Source organism: Schistocerca serialis, chromosome 1 (assembly GCF_023864345.2).
Source record: "Schistocerca serialis cubense isolate TAMUIC-IGC-003099 chromosome 1, iqSchSeri2.2, whole genome shotgun sequence".
Classification (NCBI taxonomy): domain Eukaryota; kingdom Metazoa; phylum Arthropoda; class Insecta; order Orthoptera; family Acrididae; genus Schistocerca; species Schistocerca serialis.
Window position 1 is genome coordinate 826,767,145 of NC_064638.1, and position 27,222 is coordinate 826,794,366.

Below are 27,222 nucleotides of genomic sequence, written 5' to 3' on the forward strand. Positions count from 1 at the left end.
TGAAAAAGCTTGTGCAGGACAGAGTAGCATGGAGGACTGCATCAAACCAGTCTCTGGACTGAAGACCACAACAACAACAACAACAACAACAACAACAACGATGAAGTCTCAGCCTCTGTATTCAGCAGACATGGCATCACATGGCTTTTTCTGTCCCCAAACACAAAAAGCTTACAGGGTCACTATTTTACAAACATAGATGAGATTAGAGTGCTGAGAGATCTAATGACTATACAGAAGTGCTTTGGGGTTTGAAAAGAGCACGGTCATAAGTGTATAATTTCTAGTGTGGACTATCTTGGAAAGGATAATAGTAATGTTGATAAACGACAAGGAAAGAATTGTAGAAAGATGGAAAGAATACTTCTCCGAACTGTGGAATCGCCCAGACCAAGGTGGGATATTACCTGCAAACACTACGGAGGAAAGGAAAGATGAAGAAGAATGGGAAGTTAGCGAAGAAGACGTGAAAATCATAATCAAAGACTAAGAAACAACGAAGCCCCAGGTGAGGACGGAACAACATCAGAATTATTCAAGGAGGGAGGTGAGAGCTTACACTTAGAGATATATTGACTGATCCAGTTGATATGGGAGAAGGAGACACTGCCAGAAGAATGGAAATTGGCTATAATATGCCCCAATATACAAGAAGGGAAGCAGAATGGAATGTGGTAACTACAGAGGAATCAGCTTGTTGAATGTAACGTATAAGGAGCTGTCCATCATTATCCTCAGAAAATTGCAACCATTCATAGAGAACAACATACACGAGTACCAAGCTGGCTTTCGACCAAACTGATCGACAATAGATCACATTTTCACACTAAGACAATTGTTCGAAAAACATTGGAAATATGATGAAGATATCTACAGCCTGTTCATCGATTTTCAATGTGCATATGACAGCATCCACAGGAATAGCCTACACAATGCAATGCGGGACTTCAGAATCCTTGAGAAGCTAGTGGGAATGGTGCAAGCTTGTATGGAAGGGTCAAAGGCAGCTGTACATTTCCGAGGAGCCATATCAGAAACATTTGAGATTGAGACAGTCCTTAGACAAGGGGATGGTCTCTCATGTGTTCTGTTCAATGTCGTCTTAGAGAAAGTAATAAAAGAGTGGAGCCAAAAGGAGTGGGCTGGAATGGAGATGGACGGTAACTTCAATTGTCTGGCATATGCAGATGACGTAGTACTATTACGTGAATTGAAGAACGAGTTGAAAGAAATGTACCTGAAAATGGACAATTATGCACAGAAGGTATGGCTCAAAGTCAATCGAGACAAAACAGAGTTCATGCAATTAGGAATAAGACAAGAGCAGGTATAATTTCTTGAGATAGATGGCAAGAGGTTCAAGAGAGTAGACCAGTTCAAATACTTGGGATCTTGGTTCACCAAGGACAACAACATAAAAATGGACATCAAGGAAAGAATAGCAGTAGGAACGAAATGCATGCATTCCCTCAGAGAAATGCTTGGCTCTAAATCTATCTCAGTGAACGCTAAGATGAAAATCTACAACACAGTGATATGCTCAACAGTAATGTATGGTTCAGAAACATGGAGCATGACTAAGCGAGAAAGGGAAAAACTATTAATATTTGAAAGAAGAGTAATGAGGAAGATATGGGGACCAGTTTTAGATAATGGAGAATGGAGGAGGAGGAAAAACAAGGAAATCCACCTTCTGATGCGACAACCAACTATCCTACAGAAGATAAAGAGCAAAGGAATACAATGGATGGGCCATGTAGCCCGTATGCCAGATGGAAGAAAGGCGAAGATAGCACTAGTGGGGAAACCAAACACCAAATGCCCCATTGGACGACCAAGGCAGCGCTGGATGGACGACCTGGCGAAGGACCTAGCAGCCCTGGGAATTGAAGACACCTGGAGGGGCACAAAACACAAAACAGCAAGGAATGGAGGCAGTTTGTGGAAGCACCGCCTGGTCTGCAGGGCCTGTGATTGCTGAATATCTATCTATCTATCTATCTATCTAACAGTTATGTAGACAAACAAAAGAAATTCTTTCCAGAAAACCAAAATTCACATTAGTTTTTCTTTAACATACCATTACACACGTATTTTCTAGTACAGCTGCAAATTGATTTAAATAACTTGCCTTCTCCTTTCGTTCCTTTTCTAAGTTCCTTATATTCTTTAGCAGTTCTTCCTCCTTCTGCTGAAGCTGCATTCTCAGCTCCTCTTCTGCTTCCTTCTCTTTACGTAGTCTAATTTGCTCCCACTCTTCTTCTGCTTTAAGCCGGTTTTTTTCCAAATTCAGTGTATTATTTGCCAATGTCTCTCGCTTTTCTAGAAGTCTGGCTAAAGCACGACTTCTTTCCTCATACAATTGAAGAGCTGCTGCCTTAGATGAACGATCAAAGGCTGGCTTGTTGTGTGGTGTAAAACTCACATTATCATGTTGCACTGATGGAGCATCCGAAACAACACTGCCACCACCAGCATCAGCGTCACTTGAGGCTGTACTATTACTGTTAGTTGGTCCAGCTATAGCAACATGTGCTGGTTTGGATGAACGATCCACTTTTGGCAGTGATGGTGCAGTATTTGTGACTGAGTCATTTATATCAGGGTATTCTATTGTATCTGAAATAAAGACAAAATAACACATAAAAAAGAAAAACTTGCTTTACAAGTACCAAGCTGGCCAATAGAACGAATACTACAACTCAGTGAAAAGGAAAGTAGATAACAAAATAATCAACATATAAAATGTTGCAATACAAATATATAAACTACTAAAAAGTGATAGTTTAAATTCTTCTCTTTGGAAGGAGATTAAGAGGGAATTCCCCACACCACTGCAGCAATCACAGAATGTTTCCAATTTTTATTTATTTTATCTGAAAGGAAAATTGGGCTAAATTATAGCTAAATGAGAAAATATCACAGTTTTTAAGTATTTTAGCCGGCAACTACATGCCGTCACATATGTCTCCATCCAGGATACATTTTCCCTGGAGGCTTGCCTTTACACCTCTATAAATGAAAATCAAATAGTGCTCTATGCTTTACAAGGCACACACACTTGCAATGGAATTACCCTGATAATGCCAGTAACATGTTGTCTTTCACCGTGTAAAGAAAAGTAGATGACTGCTTGTGTTGAGTAAAAAGAACAATACAGAAACTCATTCCAGTTCACCTGGAAACATCTTTCAACTTACATTCTTTATCTATATCCTTCGAGGCATAGTATAATTTGTGACACACACGTTAGACTCTAGGTAATCAGGTCATTCATTTCACATATGGGTGTTGGATTAGTGGAAGTGCTGGATTATTGAGAGTGTCCGAAATTTATTTTAAAAATGTGGGGGATGTACTTTATTAAATCCAAAGATATAATTCTAAAAACATAGAGGATGTGCTTCACTAAATCCGAACAGACAATTTTAAAAATATAGGAGGATATACTTTATTAAATTCAATGATATATTCATTTCCAAAGGCAACTTTGTCAATGAGTGTGTACATAATTATACAGTAGTATCACACATTATGAAACATGTTCAAAATTTTTAATTGTCCGAATGACAATATGCGATGGCAGCACGCTTTGTCACACAACTAGTTTATTATCATTACATTGGTACTGCAAGTATCTGGTTGCGGCATAATGTACTCCAGGAAGATGTCTGTAGTGTGAGAAATCTTCATGCTCACTCCTTCTCTGTCCCCTTTTTCACTACTTTGAACACTTTCCGGCTTGCTTTTGCTTTTGATTATTTTTTCATCTGTAAAAGTTTGGTCTGTCTCACAGGTTTCCTCTTTCAACCACTTAGCAACATCTTCATCATCAATTTCTCCTCCTCCTGGAAGCTTGTGGATCATGTCAGTGTACAAGGTATCAGCAACTGATGACTCTGAATTGGGTGGCTCATCGCTGCCACTCAGTTCTGGATCTAACTCTGCTTCAATGGATGGCAACACTTTTCTCCAGCCCTTTATCATCATAGTGCTTTCCACTTTATCCCACGCTTCAGCTTCTTGGAGAACATCAAGTAAGTTCATTGCTTCGACACCTTCAGCGTAGTCTTGGAAGAGTCATTTTCACATTCATTCAGCAAGGAGGCCAGGTGTGCATGTCGATAATGACATTTAATTGATTCCAAAATTCCCTGGTCCATGAGCTGAATCAGGGCTGTCACACTACATGGAAGAAAAAGTGCTTGTAAACCCCTGGGCTTCAGAGCCACATTGAAGAATGATTGGAAGCACTTCAGTAATAAGAACAGCTTACAGTGGAAGCTTCTTCTTCTCCTTCTTCTTCTTCTTCTTCTTCTTCGGATCTTTTCTCACTGCTGGTACAAATGTTTCATGGAACCACCGAGAGAATATTTTTCTGTACAGCCACGCTTTCTTCTGAGTGCAATGTTGCACTAGTAGTGTATTTATGTCACTCTGTCAAAATCAAAGTGGATGTTGGTATTTCCCAATCATCGTGAGCAGTAGCTTATGACTTGCATTTGCGTTACAACGTTCCATTTATGTTATGCACTGTTTCTCTTGCTTGTACCCACAAGTCTCCTTCTCATGCTTGTCAACCAATGTTTCGGAAGGAAGAATCTTGTAAAAGAGTGCACTTTCATCAGCACTGTATAAGGCATCAGCAGTTATATCTTCCTTCTCTATTACCTTCCTTAATGTGTTTACAAACTCGTCTGCATATTGTCCATCAGCTGACTGACTTTCCCCGGCGGCTGTCAGATACTGAACGCCACATAATTTTTTTCAATAGCCAACCCTCACTTGCTGCAAACAAGTTACTACCACCAAGTTGTTTGTTAAATGCAGCTCCTTTTTCTTTTATTATGGGACCACTATCTGGACTTCCCTTACTGCACTGTTGTATGAACCATCTACTAACATCTACGTCCAGTTGCTCATTCTAACTTTTTCCCATAACCTTCTGTTTTTCCAGCTCACTATCCATTTGGGTTGCATAATGTTGAATAAAATAGTCTTTCTTTTTGACATCATAAATAGTTGCTTGTCCAACACTGTACTCAGCAGCAGTGGCTTTCACCTTCCCTAAAATTCTGAATTTCTGCTTGAGCTCTAGCATAACATGTTTCCTTTTAGAAGACATGATACTGAACTGTAAAGATTCCCACAATTTCAAATGTGTGTAGCATTCTTTAACATTGTAATTCACTAACGACACTGTTGCACCTGATGGTTCATTCTTGTGTGTCATTTCGAATGCAAGCTGAATTGTTGAGAGGCCAAACTAGTAAAGGCTGGTTTGGCGAGTTTGATGTAGTTTACCAATATTATTCCTTTTCTTCTGCCTTTATCTTGTTCTACAAAGGAATATTACTGATCTGGTTACTATGGGAAATGTACATGGGAGAAAAATAAAATGTTGGTTGCTCAATCTTGTAATGTTCACTCATTGAACTGGACACCACGTCTGTCGTGTAGATTCTCCCTATGTAATATGTACGACATTTCAATAATGCTCTCAACTTGAGTGAACAAAATCATAACAAATCACACAACTTGTCTTAAAAATTTATTATTCGATTAATTCAAGGGTAAGGGTCCCACACTGACAATTTTAGATTCAGCCTGACAAAAGTTTTGTAAACATCTTTTTTGTGGATACTCACACTTCCTTAGTTTTCTGCCAATGAGAATCAGTCTGTTTCCTGGCTTCCCTGCAATTGAATTTATGTGGACATTCCATGTTAAATCATTCTGCATGGTTACCCAATGTACTTGACATACTGACATGGAGAGATGCCCAGGGGTGGGATTGATAGTTTGAAATGTTTAGTGCAATTTATAAAAAATAATTTCCTGTAATGCTTTAGAGACTTGATAGTAGTAGTATTACACAGAACGATTGCTGAGCTTAGTGGTTAAGACATATTCCTGGCATGCAGAAAGTTGTGGGTTCAAATCTCAACAAGTGGTTTGATGTTTTTTTATTATTAAGTCTGTATGACTTCGATTATTATTTTTATTTGATTGACTGATTATAATATTTTTATTTCTTTGTTGCATCATTTCTGTCATCATTTAAATTTTTCATTTGCTTTCATTTTTTCTTCTTATCACTTTTTCTTTCACTTGGAATCTTTGTCCATATGATTTTAATTATTTTTATTGATTAACTTTAGAGTGATTAACTTTGATTAGAACTTACATGGGGAGAAGTGGAAGAGGCATTGGGCAAGATGAAGGGAGGGAAGTCACCAGCTAAGTGTAGAGATGATGAGAGCAGCAGGAGAGGTAGGGATACAATGGCTATATTGAGTAATGAAAATTGTGTGGAGACAGAAGATGATCCCAGACGACCAGAAGAAGAGAATAATCGTCCTGATCTTTAAGAAGGGAAATAGAAAAGAGTGCAAGGGGATAACATTGATGAGCCATTGTGCAAAGATTTTTGAGAAAATTTTGGAAGGACAAATTCGAGGAAAATTAGAAGGAAGAATGAGAGAAGAGCAACATGGCTTCAGAACAGGAAGGTCCACAGTGGATCTAATTTTTGCTGTAAGACAACTGCAGGAACAGCACTATGAATATGGAATAGGTCTACTAATGACCTTCCTGGACACTGAAAAAGAGTATGATAGTGTACTTAGAAGCAAAGTGTGGAAAGCCCTGGAGAACAGAGGAGTAGCAAAACAGATTATTTGGAGGATAAGGGAAATGTACCATGGAAGTGTGAGCTGTGTGAAAGTGGTAGGAGAGAGATCAGCTTGGATTAAACAGAAGAATGGCTTGAGGCAGGGAAGTGCACTTTCACCATTACTCTTCATTGTAGTGATGGATGATGTAATGAGTACAGTAGCACAAGTAATTTGTGAAAGGAATATGAAAGCAATGGTGTTTGCAGATGATCTGATGATTTGGGGGAATGAGGAGGAGGAAGTACAAGAGCAGGTGGACATATGGGAATGAACACTACAAGAATATGGGATGAAATTTAGTATACGTAAGAGTGAGATGATTATCACAACAAGAAAGGAGGAGAGAGGAACAATGGTAATAATAATTGGTGGGGAATGATTGAGGAGAGTAGAGAGTTTCAAGTACCTAGGAAGCCTGACACAGGAAGATGGGCGACAGAGAAATAAATGAGCGGGGAGAAAAGCAGAAGCATTTTGGAAGAGTGTCAGAAGCCTGATATGGAGCAAGGATGTACCCCAATTCAGCAAAAAGGTTTTATACCAGTCATACTATGTCCTGATCCTGACATATTCATCAAAAACCTGGTTTATGAAAGCAACAGAGAAAAACTGTGGAGATGAAATTCTTGAGAAACAGTATTGGAGTGATAAAGATAGACAGGTTAAGAAATGATAGGATCAGAGAGTTAATGAAGGTGGAACCATACAGGAGGAGATAGAGAAATCAAAGCTGAGATGGTATGGACACGTTAAGAGAATGGATGAGAAGAGGATACTCGGGAGGATACACGAGATGAAACTGGAAGGAAAGAGACCAAGAGCAAGACCAAGAGACAGACAGCTGAAAGGAGTAGAGGAATGCCTCCAGAAGAAAGGAGAAGACTAGACCAAGGTGAAGACGGAGAGATGGTGGCAAGACAGAAGACGATGGAGAGGCGTATGTTCCATACAGACCTGGCCAGAGAATGGAAATTGAGGAGAGTAGAGAGTTTCAAGTACCTAGGAAGCCTGACACAGGAAGATGGACGACAGAGAAATAAATTTTCATCCATGTTATTGCATTCATTACTTCTATTCCTCAGTCTGCTTAAAATTCGTTTCATTTATAATCCCTTCTCTCGTTTAAATCTTCATCTGCTTTATTTTGCCCACAGTGCAACAAGAATTTATTTTTTAAATGTTTGTATGGTGATTACCACAAAAAATGTACAGCTTGTAATGAAAAATAAATTACTGATGCAATTGCATGGCCTATATGATTGATTTATTATCTTATCCTTTTTTTGCACAAATATTCCAAATGAATAAAGAATGATAGGAAGAAAAAATACGAGCAAAGAGAAGGGTCAATACTATGATACTGTGAAATATTACAAATAAAAAATTACATTTAAACCAATTAAATGAATAAAAATAATTATCAAAATAATTTTGATAAGCATTTAAAAATAAAAAAATTCATGGCATGTGACAACATTCGAACTCACAACCTTCTGCACATTAGGAATATATCTTCACCATTAGACTACAGCCATCATTCTGCATAATACTACACATTTAAGCCCCTAGAGCATCTTGGAAAATTTTTTTCATTGATTACTTGCAAATGAGAGTCCAATTTCAGGAATGGATCCAGGATGTGATACCTTGGACCCTGACCTACACTACCATATAGATGATTTCTTGAAGTTCTTCCCACCCTTTCTTCTCCTTGTGAGCCTACAGACTGATTAGTTGGTTGGTTGATTTGGGAGGAGGGACCACACAGCAAGGTCATCGGTCCCATCAGATGAGGGAAGGAAATTGGCCGTAATCTTCCAAAGGAACAATCCCGGCATTTGCCTAAAGCAATTTACGGAAATTACAGAAAACCTAAATAAAGATGGCAGGACACGGGTTTGAACAGTCATCCTCCTGAATGCGAGTCCTGTATGCTAACCACTGCGCCACCTCAACTGGTGATTGATTAGTGATTGTTCAAACCTAGCCTTTTCATCTATTACATAAACTTTCTGATTGTGGCAGACAACTGACAGTCCCTGCATCAAATGTCAATCACAGGGAAATAATAATGTGGCTTGAAACTTACTTGTAGATTAAAACTGTGTACAGGACAGAGACTTGAACTCGGATCCTGAGTTCGAGTCGCGGTCCAGCACACAGTTTAAATCTGCCAGGAAGTTTCATACCAGCGTACATTCCACTGCAGAGTGAAAATTTCATTCTAATATAGTGGTTTCATTGTATAGAAGTGTATTGTCAGCAAATAATATCAGAGAAATACCAATTTTTATCTATCATGACGAGGAGTATAAAGTGTGTTATTGTCACACAACTTTTCAAATGCATCATAGTTTTGGCATGAAGATGTAGGAGTACAAAATCAGCTGTAGTAGAATTAACAAAAGTAGTACTTGATGCTCATAACAAGGATGAGTGTGTCGCAGAGCATATTCTTAGAACTGTCTGAGGTACCGGGTGATCAAAAAGTCAGTATAAATTTGAAAACTTAGTAAACCACGGAATAATGTAGACAGAGAGGTAAAAATTGACACACATGCTTGGAATGACACGGGGTTTTATTAGGGGGGGGGGGAAACCACCCCATATTGCTAGACGCGTGAAAGATCACTTGCGCGCGTCGTTTGGTGGCGGTCGTGTGCTCAGCCACAAGTTTCGTCATGCTTGGCCTCCCAGGGCCCCAAACCTCAGTCCGTGCGATTATTGGCTTTGGGGTTACCTGAAGTCGCAAGTGTATCGTGTTCAACCGAATCAACCGACATCTCTAGGGATGCTGAAAGACAACACCGACGCCAATGCCTCACCATAACTCTGGACACGCTTTACAGTGCTGTTCACAACATTATTCCTCGACTACAGCTATTGTTGAGGAATGATGGTGGACATATAGAGCATTTCCTGTAAAGAACATCATCTTTGCTTTGTCTTATTTTGTTACGCTAATTATTGCTATTCTGATCAGAAGCGCCATCTGTCGGACATTTTTTGAACATTTGTATTTTTTTTGTTCTAATAAAACCCCATGTCATTCCAAGCATGTGTGTCAATTTGTACCTCTCTACATTATTCCGTGATTTATTCAGTTTTCAAATTTATACTAACTTTTTTATCACCCGGTACATGATTCTACTACATAAGCTAGTGTCATCTGGAATAAGAGATGCAGCTAATGGCTGATTCTGATCATACATAGCAATTAGGGTACAAAAAGTGGAGATAACAAAAACCTCAAATAAGGCTAAACTGTGAGTGAAGCACTTATCAGATCCAAACTACATCAATACAGGAGTTCCTACATTACTGTTCCTGATATACTTCACTAAATTACCCAATATTGTTAATCATGGAAAAAAATCTCTTTACTGACGACACCAATATTTTAGTAAGATAAAAAACAAGGGAGCTACCTACAGAGAAAGAAAATGAAACCCTAAGGGAAGTCTATAATTTGTCTGTATGCAGTAAAGTTAAACTGAACATGAAGAAAATAGATTCATTAATTTTACTTTGAAATGTGGAAAAAAGACAGTTAAATTAATGAAGATAGTACCTCTACAGGGTGTTACAAAAAGGTACAGCCAAACTTTCAGGAAACATCCCTCACACACAAAGAAAGAAAATATGTTATGTGGACATGTGTCCGGAAACGCTTACTTTCCATGTTAGAGCTCATTTTATTACTTCTCTTCAAATCACATTAATCATGGAATGGAAACACACAGCAACAGAATGTACCAGCGTGGCGGGGGGGGGGGGGGGGGGGGGGGGGGTTGTTACTGCAGATACAGTGTCCAAGGGTGGCCTGGCTGTATGGGAGAACTTTTTGATGTGAAAGGAATGACACCCGTCAAAATGCAGCTATTGTTGGTGGTTACTGTGTTTAATATGGACATAGGTGCAGATGGAGCCATCTGTGAGATTTCAACATCCAGGAAGATGGCACACTGGGGTGAGGGGGAACCAGGTGAGGTGGAAGGAAGTCCTGGCACTCAATCCAGTTCATCAAGATAACACAATGAATCTGAACTAGACAAGGGGTTTATGGTTTTGGGAGGCTAGGAGAGTGCCATGCAGGTGCCCATAGCTGTGCAAAGGATTTGTTTATATACCCTCCCCTCAAAGGAGAAGTACTTTTAAGTTACGATACACTTAGTAAGGTGTAGGAACAATGAGTTGGTATGTTTGGAGTCTGAAGGACGTTGGGAGAGGTGGTGTTCAATAGTAGAAAGGCCATGGGCATCAGGTTGTTAATGTACAGAGACCTGGCACCCCGTCCACCAACATTAATAATGCTCTCCAAAATCTACAAACCCAGTAATCCTCGACACTCCACTGGTACTGGTTATTGAGCTCCTACTGAAAGAATTTTCGCCCTTGTTGATCAGTACCTCCAACCAATTGCCTGAAACCTAGCCTCTTGCATCAAATATACTAACCACTTCCTTCACCGACTCTCCACCATTCTCCCCCTTTCACCTCCCACATCCCTATTCACCACTGTTGATGCCACTTCACATACCCCATCACTGCACCACACCCCTCTCGGGTACAAAGGAGCACCCTCCTCAGCACCCAATATCATCCTGGACTGGAACAACTGAACCATATCCTTCGCCATGGCTTTGATTGGCTACCATCATGCCCTGAAATGAAGGACATCCTACCCAAGATCTTACTCATCCATTCTAAAGTGGTATTCTGTCACCCATCCAACCTACACAACATCCTAGTCCACCCCTATGCAACTCACACTCCCAAACCCTTAACCACAGCACACAGTTCACCTGCCGAAATGCAATGCTGGGACTGTGCATCCTGTCAGAATTACGTGGTCCAGCTTGAGAAAGGATTTATTTTGAAATCTCTTGCTTTGTGTAGCACACAATTAAGAAAATAATTAATATGAAATGTTTTCATTTACAGAAGAAAGCAAAGGAAATACGCTGCAATCAGAACAGACTGTAGTGCATGGTAGTTAAACCCTCTAGTTGTTAGTTACATGGTGTATTTTGTTTACACAGTACAGCACAACACAAAAACACAGGTGGTAATTAAGTTAATAATGGAATGAAGGGAAATGAAAATTTTCATATATAATGTGCTAAATACCGAATTTTCACGACTTCTCACTTCAATACGATGAACAGAAACCACATGGTTCCAAACACAAATTCTGCAGAAAATTTAACAATTATATAAACTTTTTTGACTGTGCCCCTTCCTTGTGGTACATCCCTTGTAACAATGTGGCTTAGCAACTCAGCAAGGAAGTATCAGACCACAAATCCAAAAGTCTGGGGCCAAATGCCAGTAGGTTCAAGGAGTTTTCTGACACTCATTGCTCCTCTCACCTCCAAAATAACATGTGCGTGTTCAAAAATGATATAATGGACTGTGATTCATAGTCTATGTTAAACTGTAGTTCCCTTACAAGTTGCTGGATAAGTCAGTTTAAAGGTAGGTGAAGAGAAGAGCCATACTTGCTAAAATAAGGTGGGGTATTTACTTGCACAAATTGTGTATTTTTTTCTTATAGTCAAATCAACAACTGTCAACATGAGGGACCATAATCCCTTTGATCAATGAATATGGTCTACTTTAAAAACAGAGTCTTGCAGGAGTATGGTGAAAAAACTGAATAAGTACATTAATCTCCAAATTTGACATCTTGTTTATTCCTACTATTAATGCAGTATTTGGTATTTTAGGTCTGAAGTTTGTCCTTGGAGCAGAAGTGATAGTGAATGGTAAGCTGAAGGAAACAGAACATAATACCTGCTAAGGTGGACACATGCATTTAATTAAAACTTTCATTTCAAATTTACTCATGCACGACATCAATGTTAGTTTCTGCCACAAAGTTCCATGGAACACTTAGTCCAATGTTTAACTGTTTACATGCTTGATGTCTTCAACAGTATTGATCAATTTTTACTATACTGTGTTTAAATGAAGCCACATATCCACATTTCTGTAAGTGTGGTCCTATCACTGCACTGCTGTACCTTCTGTTATGTGTGTATCGAAGGTAAGGCTTGCACTTTTCATTCTGCCTCTAATCTAACCTAATCTAATCCAATCCAATCTGCCTCTACTATTGTACTTTATTTTCGTTCTTTAAAGGTTTTCACTACTTCATATATATATGTAATCCCCCTCCCGTTTAGCACAGCCTTGACGCATGCTTATTCTACAGCATAACAATAAACATAACCTTTCTTTCTAATGGTTTGTAGATGCTTCTTTAATATTTTTATTTCAAGCTATGCACGACATGACCACAATTGCAACCAGCACTTGATTTTAAAAAAATTAGGTTCCGGTATAGAGACCTTCCGGAGCTGTGTTTCTGAAATTTGAACTTCTTAAAATGTTATTGTAACACCTTTCTGTGTATTTTAAAAGTGTGAAAACAACATTTGTATTGATAAAAAAATTAATTTCTATTTTACCTCACCTCAAAATCTGCAGTTATGATTTTTCTATTGTCAGAGGTATCGGTACGGAATACTGGTGCATACCATCACAAATCAAGCACTGCCTTTGATTATTTATTTTATCCTTTCTTGTTTATTTGTAGAAATTCTGATGATGTTCTAAAGAGACGAAACACATCATTAAACAATAATTACTGCAACCAAGACTGTTTTTCTTCAAAATAATATTTATATGTTTGCTGTACCAGGCAACCTGAAGGAGAGGGAAAAGTTTTATAAGTTTCGTAAGAACCCTCCATGAATAGTCGTTGCTGCTTCCCTCTCATGTAAAAATCTGTAGTAAGATTCAGCTGCTGTCATATTCAAATTACATAGACACAACATTTATTTTAAGAGTGGCTTGTTAAAAACTTGTATTTTGAAGTTGCTTGAATAAACAACTATTCATTAAAATATTTTGTACCATGGGATGGACTTGATCAGCCAAAATGGTCAAATAAATTTGAAACAGTGTGAAACAAGACTCATCCGACCAAATGAATTTCTTCCAATGGTCCATAGCCCACGTTTTTCGGATTTGGCACCAATTTTTCTTTTATGACATCTGCACAACTCACGAGTGGTTTTGGAATTCCAACTCGCCTTGCAATTGTTTGCTCATGAAGCTCCCTTAATGTCGCTTTTATGCTGACAAGCTTCATGAGAGCAGCGTTCAGCTCTACAGTGATTTTTGCAGCTGCCGTCCTCTTATTTCTCATCACAATCCTCTTCAATGAACGACTCTCACAAAAACTTGGCACACGCTTTCATCCACATTGTGACTTAGCAGATGATATTTTTCTGCTTTCCCTGTATGCGACATAGATCTTCACTATGGTTGCAGTAGCACCAACCACGTGAGCACCAAAAATTTTTTCACATTTGAATTCACTTAGCTCTCACATAATGCACTCACTACTACACAAACACTGTTCTGACCATGATTCCACTTGCAACTTATTAAGGACATTGCACAGGAGTCATTCATGGGCAAATACAACAGTGCAACCTGCAGTCTTGGCTAGATGTGCATTTATGTTCAAGTATGCATTTCTCGTGATATTTCTATATTTTTGTTTAGCCCCTTTACCTGTTGGACAGGTGTAAATGTAATGAATATTACACAAGCTGTTACCAGAGAAATTTGCTTAGTCAAGGAAAAGGAATGATTTTGTGGAATGAGTAATCATTAATACAAACTTTCAGAGTCCTTCTGCAGAAGAAAAAAATTTTTGTTTTCAGGAAAAAGATAGATGAATTTTTATTATTGTTATCATTTTATACATAAACTATTAAAATTTCTGTTATCTTACGTCATGATTTCCTTCTTACTGTGAAGTGACAATGCACACAGGGTTTAAGCCATGAGTGGACTGAACATAAATGTGTGACTTCAGTGAAGTGTTAGTATGTTCAGAATTTTTATAACTCTTCCTCCTGTATGTAGTCTTCTTTTAATCAAATTACCTGGTTGATGATCACCTTCCAATACTACATAATACAAAAGAATGTGTCTTCCTTAATATATGGCTAACAGCACAAAAGTTCCTAGAATATGGAAGTATCCTACTGGGACATTTCTCTCTGTACACCCAATATGCTTCTTCAGCTTTGACCCTTTGCCATATCATGGTTTGTTTTACATGTCAGTGGAGCTAACTAAATACAAGAATATGTTATGCTCACACAGAAGTGTAAGAATGTCATGTTAACTCACTGACAATCACTGAACAGTATTCCCCTATTCCCAAAGTTATAAATCTATTCTGCCCTCTTTCGCAACTGAAACCTGAAGTATATTTTGTGATTAGTTTTTTTTGTTTTAGGAAAAAGGATGGATTATCTGTTATTAGTGTTATTATTTCACACATAAATTATTCATATTTCCCTTATCCTACCTTGTCATTCGTAAATTGATCGACAATGTGCAGGAGGTTTTAAGCTGAACAATCAGAAGAAGTCAAAACATTCATCTATACGCCCATAAACTAAAAAGATAGCTTTACTGTTAACTAAAAACAAAATAATAACCAAAATACTGTCAGTGTGAAAGAGTACAGGTTTGTGTATATGTGACACCAAAATCTGCTGTCTCACCCATACTCTACTGCTTCACCCTGTGCATTGTAACATGCTTGTAACCTTGCTGGTATTCTGTCCACAAGGTGGGTGAGATATTGCCACTAATTTATAATGGACTTCCTGAGGTCATCTGGTGCGCAAGGTGGGTTCCTGCAATGTTGCAATGCAAGTTGCAACTGGTCCCAAGTATGCTAATGGAGTTAATGTCAACAAATGCCACAAACCATTCTTTTCAGTCGATTCCTGTCTCATGGAGAACATCGTTCATGAGGTGCGCATGTGCATAATTGTCATCCACAAAGATGAACCCACACCAAAATGTTGAGTGTAGTGCTGGAAAATACTTCGGGGGATCATACTATAATATATATCAGTCCTCAAATTACCTTTAACAGAGGTTTCTGACATCAGTAACAGGTACTTGTCCAAAACAGAACTGATTCGAGCAGGTACAGACAAATCCTGCATTCAGCCAGTGTAGAGGACATGACTTCACTGACCTAGAATCCATTCCAGGTGTTCTCCTGTTCATCTCTTTCATTCATCAGGGTGCTTGGAAAGGGGGGGGGTTAGTACTGTTGTTTGTAATGAATACCGAAAGTACAAACTGAACAATGGAAATTCCAGGTAGGAATATTAACAATGTAGGAAAAGACAGATTGCTACTTAATGTAAAGAAGAAATATCAAGTTGCAGACAGACACAACTGAAAGACACTTACATGAAGCTTTCGACTACAGCCTTCATCAGTAAAAGAGAGACACACACATAAGCAAGCACACCTCACACACACATGACCACCAACTCCAGCGTCTTGGGCCACAATGCAACTGTCACATGGGATGCAAGCAGCAATCTGGAGGGAGTGGGAAAGGGGAAGAGATAGTAGTGTACAGGTGGGGAGAGAGATGAACGCTCTCTGGTGGAGTGTGCAGGGACTAGACTGCCAACAGGCAGAGCGTCAAGAGGTTGTGGGGCAGGGAGTGTGGAAAAAAGGAGAGGAGTGGGGAAAGACGGGCGGATGCATTGGCAGAGGGCTGCAAATAAAGAGGGTGGGAGGTGAGAATGGGGAGGAGATGACAGGACAGAGGTGTTGGAAACTGTTGGATGCAGAATGAGGTAGATTGAGACCGGGATAATTACAGGATAACTCATATCGGTGCAGTTCAGAAAAAGCTGGGAGTGGAGGGAACGATCCATTTGGCTCGGGTAGTGATGAAGCCACTGAAATTAAGTGCATTATGTTCTGTTGCATGTTGTGCCACAGGATGGTCTACGATGCTCTTCGTCACAGTTTGGCACTAGCTGTTCACCCTGGGTGACATCTGGTTGGTAGTCATACAAAGGCCACTGTCAAACTGTGGGCAAGAGCAAAATAGATCACCCTGTGGCACAACAGGCCGCTGAACATAACATACTTGATATCAATGGCAGCTTCACCACCCAAGCCATTTGGATCCTTCCCTCCAACACCAACTTTTCTCAACTGCACAGGTGGGCGTTATCCTTACAACACATTCTCTGCTCCCATAATTATCCCAGCTTGAACCTACAGTAACATAACACCCCCACACCATCCACCCAACAGTTTCCATCCCCTCTGCCCTATTATCTCCTCCCCATTCTCATTTCCTACTCTGTTGATTTGCAGCCCTCTGCCAGTGCATCTGTCCATCTTTGCCCATTCCTCCCCTTTTTTGCTCCTTTTTCCCCCACCTCCCTGACCCACAACCTCCCGACGCTGTGCCTGTTGGCTGTCTAGTCCCTGCACATTCCACCAGACAGTGTTCGTCTCTCTTCCCACCAATACACTACTAACCCTTCCCCTCCCCCCTCTGGCCCCTCCAGACTGCTCCTTGCATCCCACGTGATAGCTGCATTGCGACCCAAGATGCTACAGTTGGAGGTCATGTGTGCGTGAGGCATGTTTTCTTGTGTGTGTGAATGGTGATGAAGGGTGTGGCCAAAAGCTTTATGTACGTGTCTTTTAATTGTGCCTGTCTGCAACTTGATGTGTCTCCTTTATGGTAAGTAGCAATCTGCCTTTCCTAAATTGTCGAAAGTTCAAATTGATTGTATGGAAACAGTTGCATATTGTTTGGGTCAATACAGACCTCCCAGCAGTTTGCAAAAAGGCAGTATGCATTTCTGTAGAATTCTCCTTACAGTACCCAATTTGTAGGCTGCAGTGAACAGCTGGCATTGTTGAACAGAGGTGACCACTATGAGGCAAATGTTAAATGGTGTGTGTTACAGAGTAGTAGTTGAATGTTTGAATAATGTTACTGCAGTGCACCCTAATATGGCAGGCAAGTTCCCATGTTGGCAACTCTTCTTATTGTGAAGTGGCAGCGTGCATGTGGTCTAAACTTGAAATGACCTTTCAAGGCCCGTCGACAAACTGAACAGTGTACGCAAGCCGGGGCAGTGTGCACTGCCGAAATGCACTGCATTACAGAGGTGGATGCACATAGTGATTTCCTGTCATCATGTCATTTCTGCACTAACAAAATGAATAAAAGCTGGCACTGTAGCTGTGATGGAAGAACAGAAGACTGAAATTAATATTTTGGCCTTCACTATAACATTTTCTGTGTCAAAGGCAGTATCATCTAGAAGTGACTGAATACATGATTTTGGTCTGGTAGGAGACTTTACAAGGAATCAAAATATCCCAGCTTTGTTAAATCTTCTTAAAAATTCAACAAATGCTGCTCACATAACTGCCCTTTTGGTTATTTTAACTTCAGTCAGCTTTTGTATTATGAGTATGGTTTTAGCTTCCTACAAGTTAGATTCTTTTGCTTTTGTAGCAACTTTTAATCATGGTGGATCCTCTCCATGCTTCATTATCTGCACAAAACATACTCTTTCTGTGTGCCTCACAATAGTCTTAACTTCAGCTAGCAGTTCTGATATGCTTGCTGCTAGAGGTTCTAAGATATTAGTATTGCAAGTGGAATGCTTAACTGTTCAAAATACTTTTTATTCAATAATTCCGTACAATATCATTTGAAGCATCACTGTTCTTTCCAAGTGGACTAAATTCATGTCCCTTTCAGTTCACTGCTAGCAAACTGAAATCGCCTCCTGAAATCAGCTATTGTTACAGTATTACGGGGGAAGTTGTTGAATCTTTCTCAGAAGCATTTGTCCTCGTCAGTACATTAAGCTGAAATTATTTTTAAAAAAATTTTGTAAAAGCATCCAGCAGGTTCACAATTTTAACAAACTGCCACTAAAAATATACGAGACACATTTGCAGATTTTTAAAATATTATGTTTTCAAACTAGAGATAAGTTACCTTACCCAATAGTTCAAACAAATCATTGGAATTAGCAGACACTGGTGCAACAACATGGCTGTTTGTTGTATACATAGGATATCTGTCCAACCAGTCACTGTATCCTCCTTCCAGTATGACAGGTTCATGTTTGTACTTTGTATCTGGATCCCACTAAATAAAAAAAATTAAACAAGAACTCAGCATATACTTATTTTTCATTCACATGAACAAATAGTATTTATGGATAAAAATAAGTATAAACAAGTCATGCTGAAGCTTCTATACCCCAAAGCTAACTACTTCAAGGAGTTGTGGTAACATTTCAATAATAGCCTCCCATCAGATGCAATAAGCTCACCTCCACATGTACAAGTATGAGTCATTGAAGAGAAACCTCTTTCTTCCCCACAGGGCAATTTTCGTATCATATATTCTTTCTCCCCCTCCTCTTGTTTAAATGATGACATCCAGATATCGAACAGACTCCTTACAATATTTTGATTTCTACTTTGCAGTAAGTTTTTAACTGTACTGTGATACACACAGTCACAATTCAAGACACAAAAATAATTTCCACGTTGACTTATCCTTGTCCAGGGTTCAGAATGGAATTATGTACTCTGGTGGTAAGCTGTCCAACAAGCTCCCGTCTAACATAAAGCAAGAAATGGGAATCCCTATCAGTTCAAAAGAAAATTGAAAAAATATCTCATTAAATACTCTTTCTACAAATTATCTGAGTATCCATGTTTCACAAACATGGTATGTGCGGTAGGCTATGACGTCACGGTCGACGAAGCTTTCCAGTCCTGATACATTGGGTACACCTGTACCACCTCGTACAATTGCCACAGTTAGCCAGCCATTACCGTGGGAAAATGTATCATTGAGATCAATACTGAAATTCAGTCTACATCCACAGAAGACAGCGGGTCCATCTAGCAGTGAATGTGCGGCGACAGATTTTATAGTATTCTTCTTCTTATCAGCAGCAGATGTTGTCATTTCGACGTCTTCAATTGTTTTATATATTGTCTGTTATTTTCATACCAAGTAACAGTGTCTGTTATAAAGCTGTATGAGATGTAATAATGTAATGTAAATAGGATTCAGTATTTATAGATGCAAAAATATTTTCCCCACAAAATACCATTGTAATCTAGTACATATTAAGCTACTAACAGCAGTTAAATTGAAGCTATAAGAAAAACTGAGGAGGGAGCAGGTTTTTTCATAGTAGTACCTTTCTTACCAATTTACTCGATTAAATTTAGATGGTAGAAAAGTTGCAGTGACCGAGCTTCAGTTCTCTAGCAGAGTAGTGCAGTGTGGTGTCAAGTTGTCATATGTCCATGAATGTATATGTACAAAAATCATTATGGCATAGCTGTCAATTGGCTTTCTGTGTCAGCTGCCAGGGGTGCTGGTATCAAAGGTGGATTATTCCAAGCTGTCAGATTGTTTTTATGATTTTTATACGTGTTCTTGTATTGTTATTTTTCTTATCAACAAGAAACAGTCTTAGTTCAGATACATTTTATCTACACTAACATTGTGTGTCATCAAGCCACGAGCTTGTTATTTCCTTGTAAAGAGTTGTGAACATAGTAAAGAGAAGGTTCGCATACACAGTTATGTCATTTCACACACCTACAGGCTAGATAATGAATCAGTTGACGATGAATCTAGCAGTACAATCACAGTGGTGACGCCAATTTGATCTAGCCTGTGACACAGGAGGTGCGACCACACCAGATCTGATATGGAAGATTCATCGGAAGTGAGATTTCTGTCAGTTTCACAGTTAGCAGTGCATTTGCCTCAAATCTGGCCACACAACCCAGTGCTATGGTTCACGCAGGTGGAAGACAGTTTGCTCTATGCGGGTATTATGGCAGACTCCACTAAATTCACAAAGGTCATGTGTCAGCTGAAGCATCATTACACTGCTAAAGCGGAAGACATGATCATCGCACCACCCGGAGCCCATGCGTGTGAAAAGTTAAAATCAGAATTGATACGTCAGATTTCCATGTCACAAGAAGAATGCCTCCAGCAAGTGTAAACACAAGAGGATATATGAGACTGAAAACCTTCACAACTTTTATGGCAATTGCGAAGCACACTGGATCCAAGCCAGACAACCTTTTGTGAACGTTATGGAGCAGCTGCTTGGCACCACGGTTGAAAGCCATAATAGCATCACATACACAGATGCCTTTGAATGCAGTGGCCAACTAGGCCAACAGGATAGTGCCCACTACAGTTCCTGCATCAACTGGTGCATCAGTCACTATGTATAACAAGGTGCCAACAATGTCAAATAATCCAGTACCGTCGACTATGTTCTCCACCCTGTATGGTTCACCACCTGTGACATGTCAAGGCCTATGATATCTGGTAGCTGATGTCGAGGACCTCACTAAGCAGATCAACGAGCTGCTATCCCGGTGCAACAGCAGCAGCAATAGAGACCGATACAGCAGGGTGTCTGGAAGTTGTTCTTCCACTACCTTGTCGACATCCAGACAAGAACAGCTCTCAGTCTGCTGGTATGACAGATGATTTAGTGACCAGGCACACAAGCTCTTATCACCATGCACGTACCCAAATGCTGGTGGCTTCAGACGTAGGTGCTGCCTCTGACTGCCAAGTGCCATATCAGCTCCTTTTTATCAATGATGGGAAGTTGGGCAACAAATATCTAGTGGATATTGGCTCAATTTTATATTTTTTCCTGGAGACTCCTATGTTGTCATAGACCAGAAACCTTATTCCGTCTGTCCTCAGCGAACGGCCCAGTGACTTCGGGCTTCCATTGCTGCGCAGTGGTGCACTCACCCAAAGTTGTGCATGCGAATGTTGGGGAGTACGCATGTCTACTACAATGGTTCCCAGCCTTGACATGACCTCCAGGAGCACTGAAATTGGTATGTCATGATTCTGTACATCATATCAAGACCACAGAGAGCCCGCCAGTTTCTTGCTGACCATAATGTACAGTCCCAGACTGGTTAATGATCAGGCAGAATTTAACATCACGCAGAGAGAGAATTATATGGACATCCAAGAGTCCATGGTTCTCTCCATTGTATCTTGAGCCAAAGAAAGATAGTCCATGGCGTTTGTGTGGGCATTATAGTGCCCTAAGTGCTCAGCTGGTTCCAGATCAGTATTCTGTTCCTACACTGTGGAATTAGACTATGTCTTATGCGTTGTGACAATTTTTAGTGTACTGGAGAGTGCTACGGTAATACCTGTAGTGGAGAAAAACAATCCAAAAACCACAATCGCCACCCTATTTTGATTGTTCGAGAGTCTGTATACTGTATTTACTCGAATCTAAGCCGCACTCGAATCTAAGCCGCACCTGAAAAATGAGACTCAAAATCAAGGAAAAAAAATTTTCCCGAATCTAAGCCGTAACTGAAATTTGAGACTCGAAATTCAAGGGGAGAGAAAAGTTTTTGGCCGCATCTCCAAATCGAAACAAAGTTGGTCCATTGTAATATGAGACACAATTTAGGTCGAATGAATGACAATACAGCTACAGTAGTTTGGTTCGAGTCGTAATCTTAGCAGTTAAACTTTACCAGGTAGCCATTGCTATGCGTCAGGCGCTCCGCCCGTATTTATACGGGTACCCTTCCTTTTTCACGTGCTTCATCTGGTTTGAATTGATTGCTTATTTTTCTTTGATCTGATAAGCGCCGTTTTCTTTGTTATAGGTGTTTGCGTCACTCTTAAGCTGAAAATGCATTACTGTACTGTGTCATGCATTGTTTGTCGCATTCTGATAGTGCGTGTTTACAGCCTGTCGCCGCTCGTGGCATGGCTTGCTTTTGTGCGCACTACCGCCGCTCACAATTTAAAAAAAAAAAAAAAAAAAAGAAAAGAGAGAGAGAGAGAGAGAGAGAGAGAGAGAGAGAGAGAGAGAGAGAGAGAGAGAAGAACCATCTCATTAGCAAAACAATGGCAAGAGACTGCTATTTGTTGTTACTTACACTGCTGCTTTCTTTGATAAGATCAACAAGAACCAAACAATACACTGTGTATGATAGAAGATGTTCTGAATGAGAGTTTATCGAAAATTTTTCTCCATTTGAAAATCTTTGCAGGCGCCTCTTTAGTACATTACATTCTGCACAGAAATTAGAGTCATCTTAGATTTAAAAATCTAGTCAATTGCTGTGCTTCATTTCTGACTGTATCACTATTAGGCATAAGAATAATACGAATATAAACATGACATGACTTGTATATTCTTCCACGTTTGCTGTTGTCTCACTCTAGTTTCGTAGTTTATTGGGCAGACAGGATTTAAATGAGATAGCAGCAAACACGTAACAATACATGGCAAAATGTTTATATTCGTATTATTCTTATGGTGAAGAAAATACTGCATGTGATTCACAATTCATATAAGTTCCTATTAGCAACCATCTCTTCTCACAGGTAGGAAAAAATTCAGAACGTAGAGTTGGCCATGTTGACAAACATCCCAAACAGTCTTGCCGGTCGGATTTTCGTAGTACCTTGAAATGCTGCTACATTCGAAGATGAACAATACGGAATTTATATTTACTTCGTTGGATAATGTATGAAAATGCAGTGGTCGAAACTCGAGGCAGAGAAAAAAGCTCGTCTTCCACCGTTTTTTAAATGTATTTACTGACGCAGAGGATTTGGTGCCAGTATTTATCTTTGTGCCTACAAAGCATGCCTGTGTAGCGCTACATATATTCGACGGCAGAAGTTAGTTGTGGTGGCACCCACCAACATTTTTCAGAACTTCCGCTTGCTTTGCACTCGATTCTAAGACGCAGGCGGTTTTTTGGATTAGAAAAACCAGAAAAAAAGTGCGGCTTAGATTCGAGTAAATACGGTATATCATTTGGCTTGTGAAATGCCACACAAACATGGCAGCAGTTTACTGTTGATGTGCTACTACAAGGCTACCCTTCTGTTTCGCATACTGAAGACGACATTCTCATCTTCTTGTCAACTGCAGAGCAACATCTGATACAAGTCCTGGAACAGTTAAACACATATGGCATGGTACTGAACACAGCCAAGTGTGTTTTTTGGACAACCAGAGATCGATTTTTTAAGGGTACCAAATTTCATACTAGGGCTCACTTCCCCCACCTGAAAAGGTAGAAGCCATTTTGCAGATCATGCCCCCGTGCACAGTACATGTGTTACAACTTTTTCTCAGCATGCTGAATTTCTATTGCCGACACGTGCCACTCTCAGTGGCATAACAAGAACATCTTACAACAGCACTCACCACAGTGAAAACCAAGGACACTTCACCCATTCAGTGGACTTATGCCATGAGTTCAGCCTTTGAAGCAGCGAAGCGTAGCACAGCAGAATGAAGCACTCCTGACTCATCCAGAATTAGAAGCACCCCTTGCACTGGTGGTCGATGGATGTCAAACAAAAATCAGGGTCGCTCTACAGCAGTTATATGAGGGCACGTGTGAATCTTCAGTCTTCTACTTCCATAAGCTGTTGTCATCTCAGCAGCAGTTGAGCATTTATGATTGGGAACCCCTCACACTATATGAGGCAATAAAATACTTACGCCCACAACTGGAAGCTAGGAAGTTCATAATTTTTACAGACCACAATTCACTGACATATGCATCCCAGCAGAACAAATAACTGCTCACCTCACCAGAATGACAACTCAGTTTCATAACGCTATTAAAACAGGCGTTAGGTGGAAGTCGGGTATTGAAAATGCGGTGACCGATTGCCTGTCTCACATCTATAGAATTCTGAACAGCTCAAGCACTATGGATTTCGTCCGACTCACTGAGGCACAGAAATCTAATCAAGAGCTTCAAAACTACCTTCTTTCAATGGACAATGATACATCCTTGTCATGGTTGATCATCTTACATGCTAGCCTGAAACAACCATGGTGGACAACATATCCTCAGAAACATTGGCATCTGCCTTCACATCAAGTTGGATTTCTCACTTTGGTTGTCCACTGCGCATGACGAAAGACCTCGGTCGCCAATTTAAGTTGGACCTGTTCTCCCTACTAACAAAGTTCTGCATCACAGTGCACTATAGGACCACCAGTTACTACCTAGCCAGTAATGGTCTGATTGAGCACTGGCATCACTCGCTCTATGCAGCAATCATTAACCAAGATTTAGATTGGACGACAGCATTGGTAAATGATATTACTAGGCTTCCGGATGACACATAAGCATGTCAACAGCAGAACTTGTTTAGAGCAAAACCCTGCGCCTAGCTCGGGAGTTTGCAGAAGCGCAACCATTGCAGTTACCTGGTCTCTATCACAGTGACTTCATATGCCAACTAAGGGAGCATGTCACCCAATTATGCCCACACCAAGCTTCAAGGCATGGCATCCCTGCTATCCACGTGAATTAGGAGCTACTGAACTGCACTCAAATCATGCTTCTCACAGGCGCCGTCAGACCTTCACTGGCCCCCACAGGGTGTTGCAACAAAGCAAACATAAGTTCAAGATATTGGTAAATGACAAGCCTACTACAGCCTCAACAGACCGGGTGAAGCCAGTGTACATTTCACATGATAATCAACAATCCAATGGCCCATGACCACACTTGCCAGTATCAATGCCAGCACCAGCATCAACATCATCTCACCACCCATCACAGAAACACTGTTGACACACACAACAAGATCTGGATGGCGAGTACACTTCCTGGTGTGCCATCGGGATGGTGCAGCAATAGAGCTTCAATTCTCTCACAGTATAGTGCAGGACAGCATCGAGTTGTGTCTTGTGCGCGAATGTGTACATACTAGTATTGTTACAGCACAACTGACAGTTGGCTTTCCGTGTCAGCCGCCAAGAGTGCTGGTATCGACAATGAATTATTCCAAACTGACAGAGTGTTTTTGTGATTTTTTCATGCGTTCTTGTGGTTTACTTTTCCTTAGTGACGAGAAATAGTTTTAGTTCAGATATACAAATTAAATTTACTGATTTCTTTGTCTCATGTTAATACCCTGATTCGTTACACATCCCTAAAGCTTCACCTTCTCGATAACATTGATGGAACACGATGAATGCATGAATGAATGGTCTTGACTATTCTAAATGATTTCTGTGAATAGGTGTGCTGTCTCAATATATTCTTCTTTTATATTCAGTTTGACTTTTTATTGTATATGTTTGATAAACCTTACAACATTCAGGTGATACAGCTTCTCATGATATGCAGCTCATAATGTCTTTATAATGAGCCACTTCTTAGGAGAGTGACACTATTTTTAGACTAGTTTGAATAATATAACAATGAAGCTCTCCACAGCTGAGTGACAAGTCCGGTGCAGAGCAATATTTCAGTTTTAAGTTACCTATTTCCTCACTATTATACTTCCAGCTCCCTCACTCTTAAGGCAAAGTGCAAATATGCATTTTAGTAAATTTTGGGTTCAAACATACCAGTACAGAATGCATCTTTTAAGTTAGAAAACTTCTATTCAAAGATATTTGCATAAGTATAGGCAGTCATCACACCGAAAGAACTACATAATTACAACAACTGGGTTCCAAGCAATTCACAAATAAATAGAATCCAAGCATGATGAACAAAGTTCAACAACATTCTTTTAAAATCGATTAGCAGGTGTTGTAAATATAAAAATTTGCAATTTTCCTTCTTAATCACCAAAAATTAATGCAACATGAACCACAGACATGGGCTGTATTAATTGGTAACACCCACCCACTATTTTTGGTAGTGCTGTTGTGGCCAGCACATTTAGGGAAACATAGTTTCAAGTTAGTCTTGGAAGGATAACTTAAGACTGTGTATAATTTTTGTGCCACAAATGTGAATTAGTAAGCATAGATGCTAGGCGTTACACTACACAAGTGGATTCCAGTGATGACTACTGAAGTTAATTTTTTGTGTAAAAAATAGCAACATCATGTCAGTTTAAAAATACTGTGCAGACCAGCACCGTCTTCACATAGCAGAGATTCTCTGACGAAGACTGTTCGAACCTCTTATTTGACGTATTCAAAGAAGCCAATAACAGCTACACCATTAAATATAATAACCTTCAACCAGACAGACTTTACAGGGTCTTTCTACATTCCATATGGTAGAATGTACAATCTCACTAGTTCTGTGAGAGACTGAAACTCCAAATATACAAAAACTCCAGCAAATAATTTCAAAGAGATGTAACCTGTGAAAAAATTTCTATTAATAATAATTGTGGTGTATTTGATTTGGATGCTACTGGACAATTTTATTGCATAAGAAGCTATGTCACACACTTTCAATCAGGAAATGGAACTGTTTGTAGCAATACAAGTATCTGTACTGAAAGTGTCAAGAAAAATGAAGCACTGTGGACTGTCAGCAGAGCAACCATAACTGCAGGTTCTATTGACATGTCCATACAAGGACGTACCTGGGGAGAACAAATACTCCACGACTGTATGTGATATGGGTCCAGAACAAGTCCTGATGGTACAGGGAACCATTGGGAATACAACATGATTGTGTAGCCATTGGGTATTCAACATGATCATACAGCTGTTAATTTGGACAGCATCATTACATTTCTGACACATTAAGACTGGTGGCTGGTCTCTATCTTTTACAAGTCTTTGACACTATCTTTAAACATGATAAAGTAAGACCTCAA

General features: G+C 39.8%; 1 protein-coding gene across 1 annotated transcript in view; it reads right to left on the reverse strand.

Annotated features, from left to right (window-relative positions):
• The window catches only part of LOC126484584 (ubiquitin carboxyl-terminal hydrolase 8), a 226,077-nt gene that overhangs the window by 105,684 nt on the left and 93,171 nt on the right, over positions 1–27,222 (reverse strand). The window contains exons 6-7 of the mRNA XM_050108150.1: positions 18,567–18,714; positions 2,132–2,619 (exon numbers count right to left, since the gene is read on the reverse strand). Of these exons, the coding sequence (XP_049964107.1) occupies positions 2,132–2,619; positions 18,567–18,714 (636 nt within the window). The remainder of the gene's footprint in view (positions 1–2,131; positions 2,620–18,566; positions 18,715–27,222) is intronic.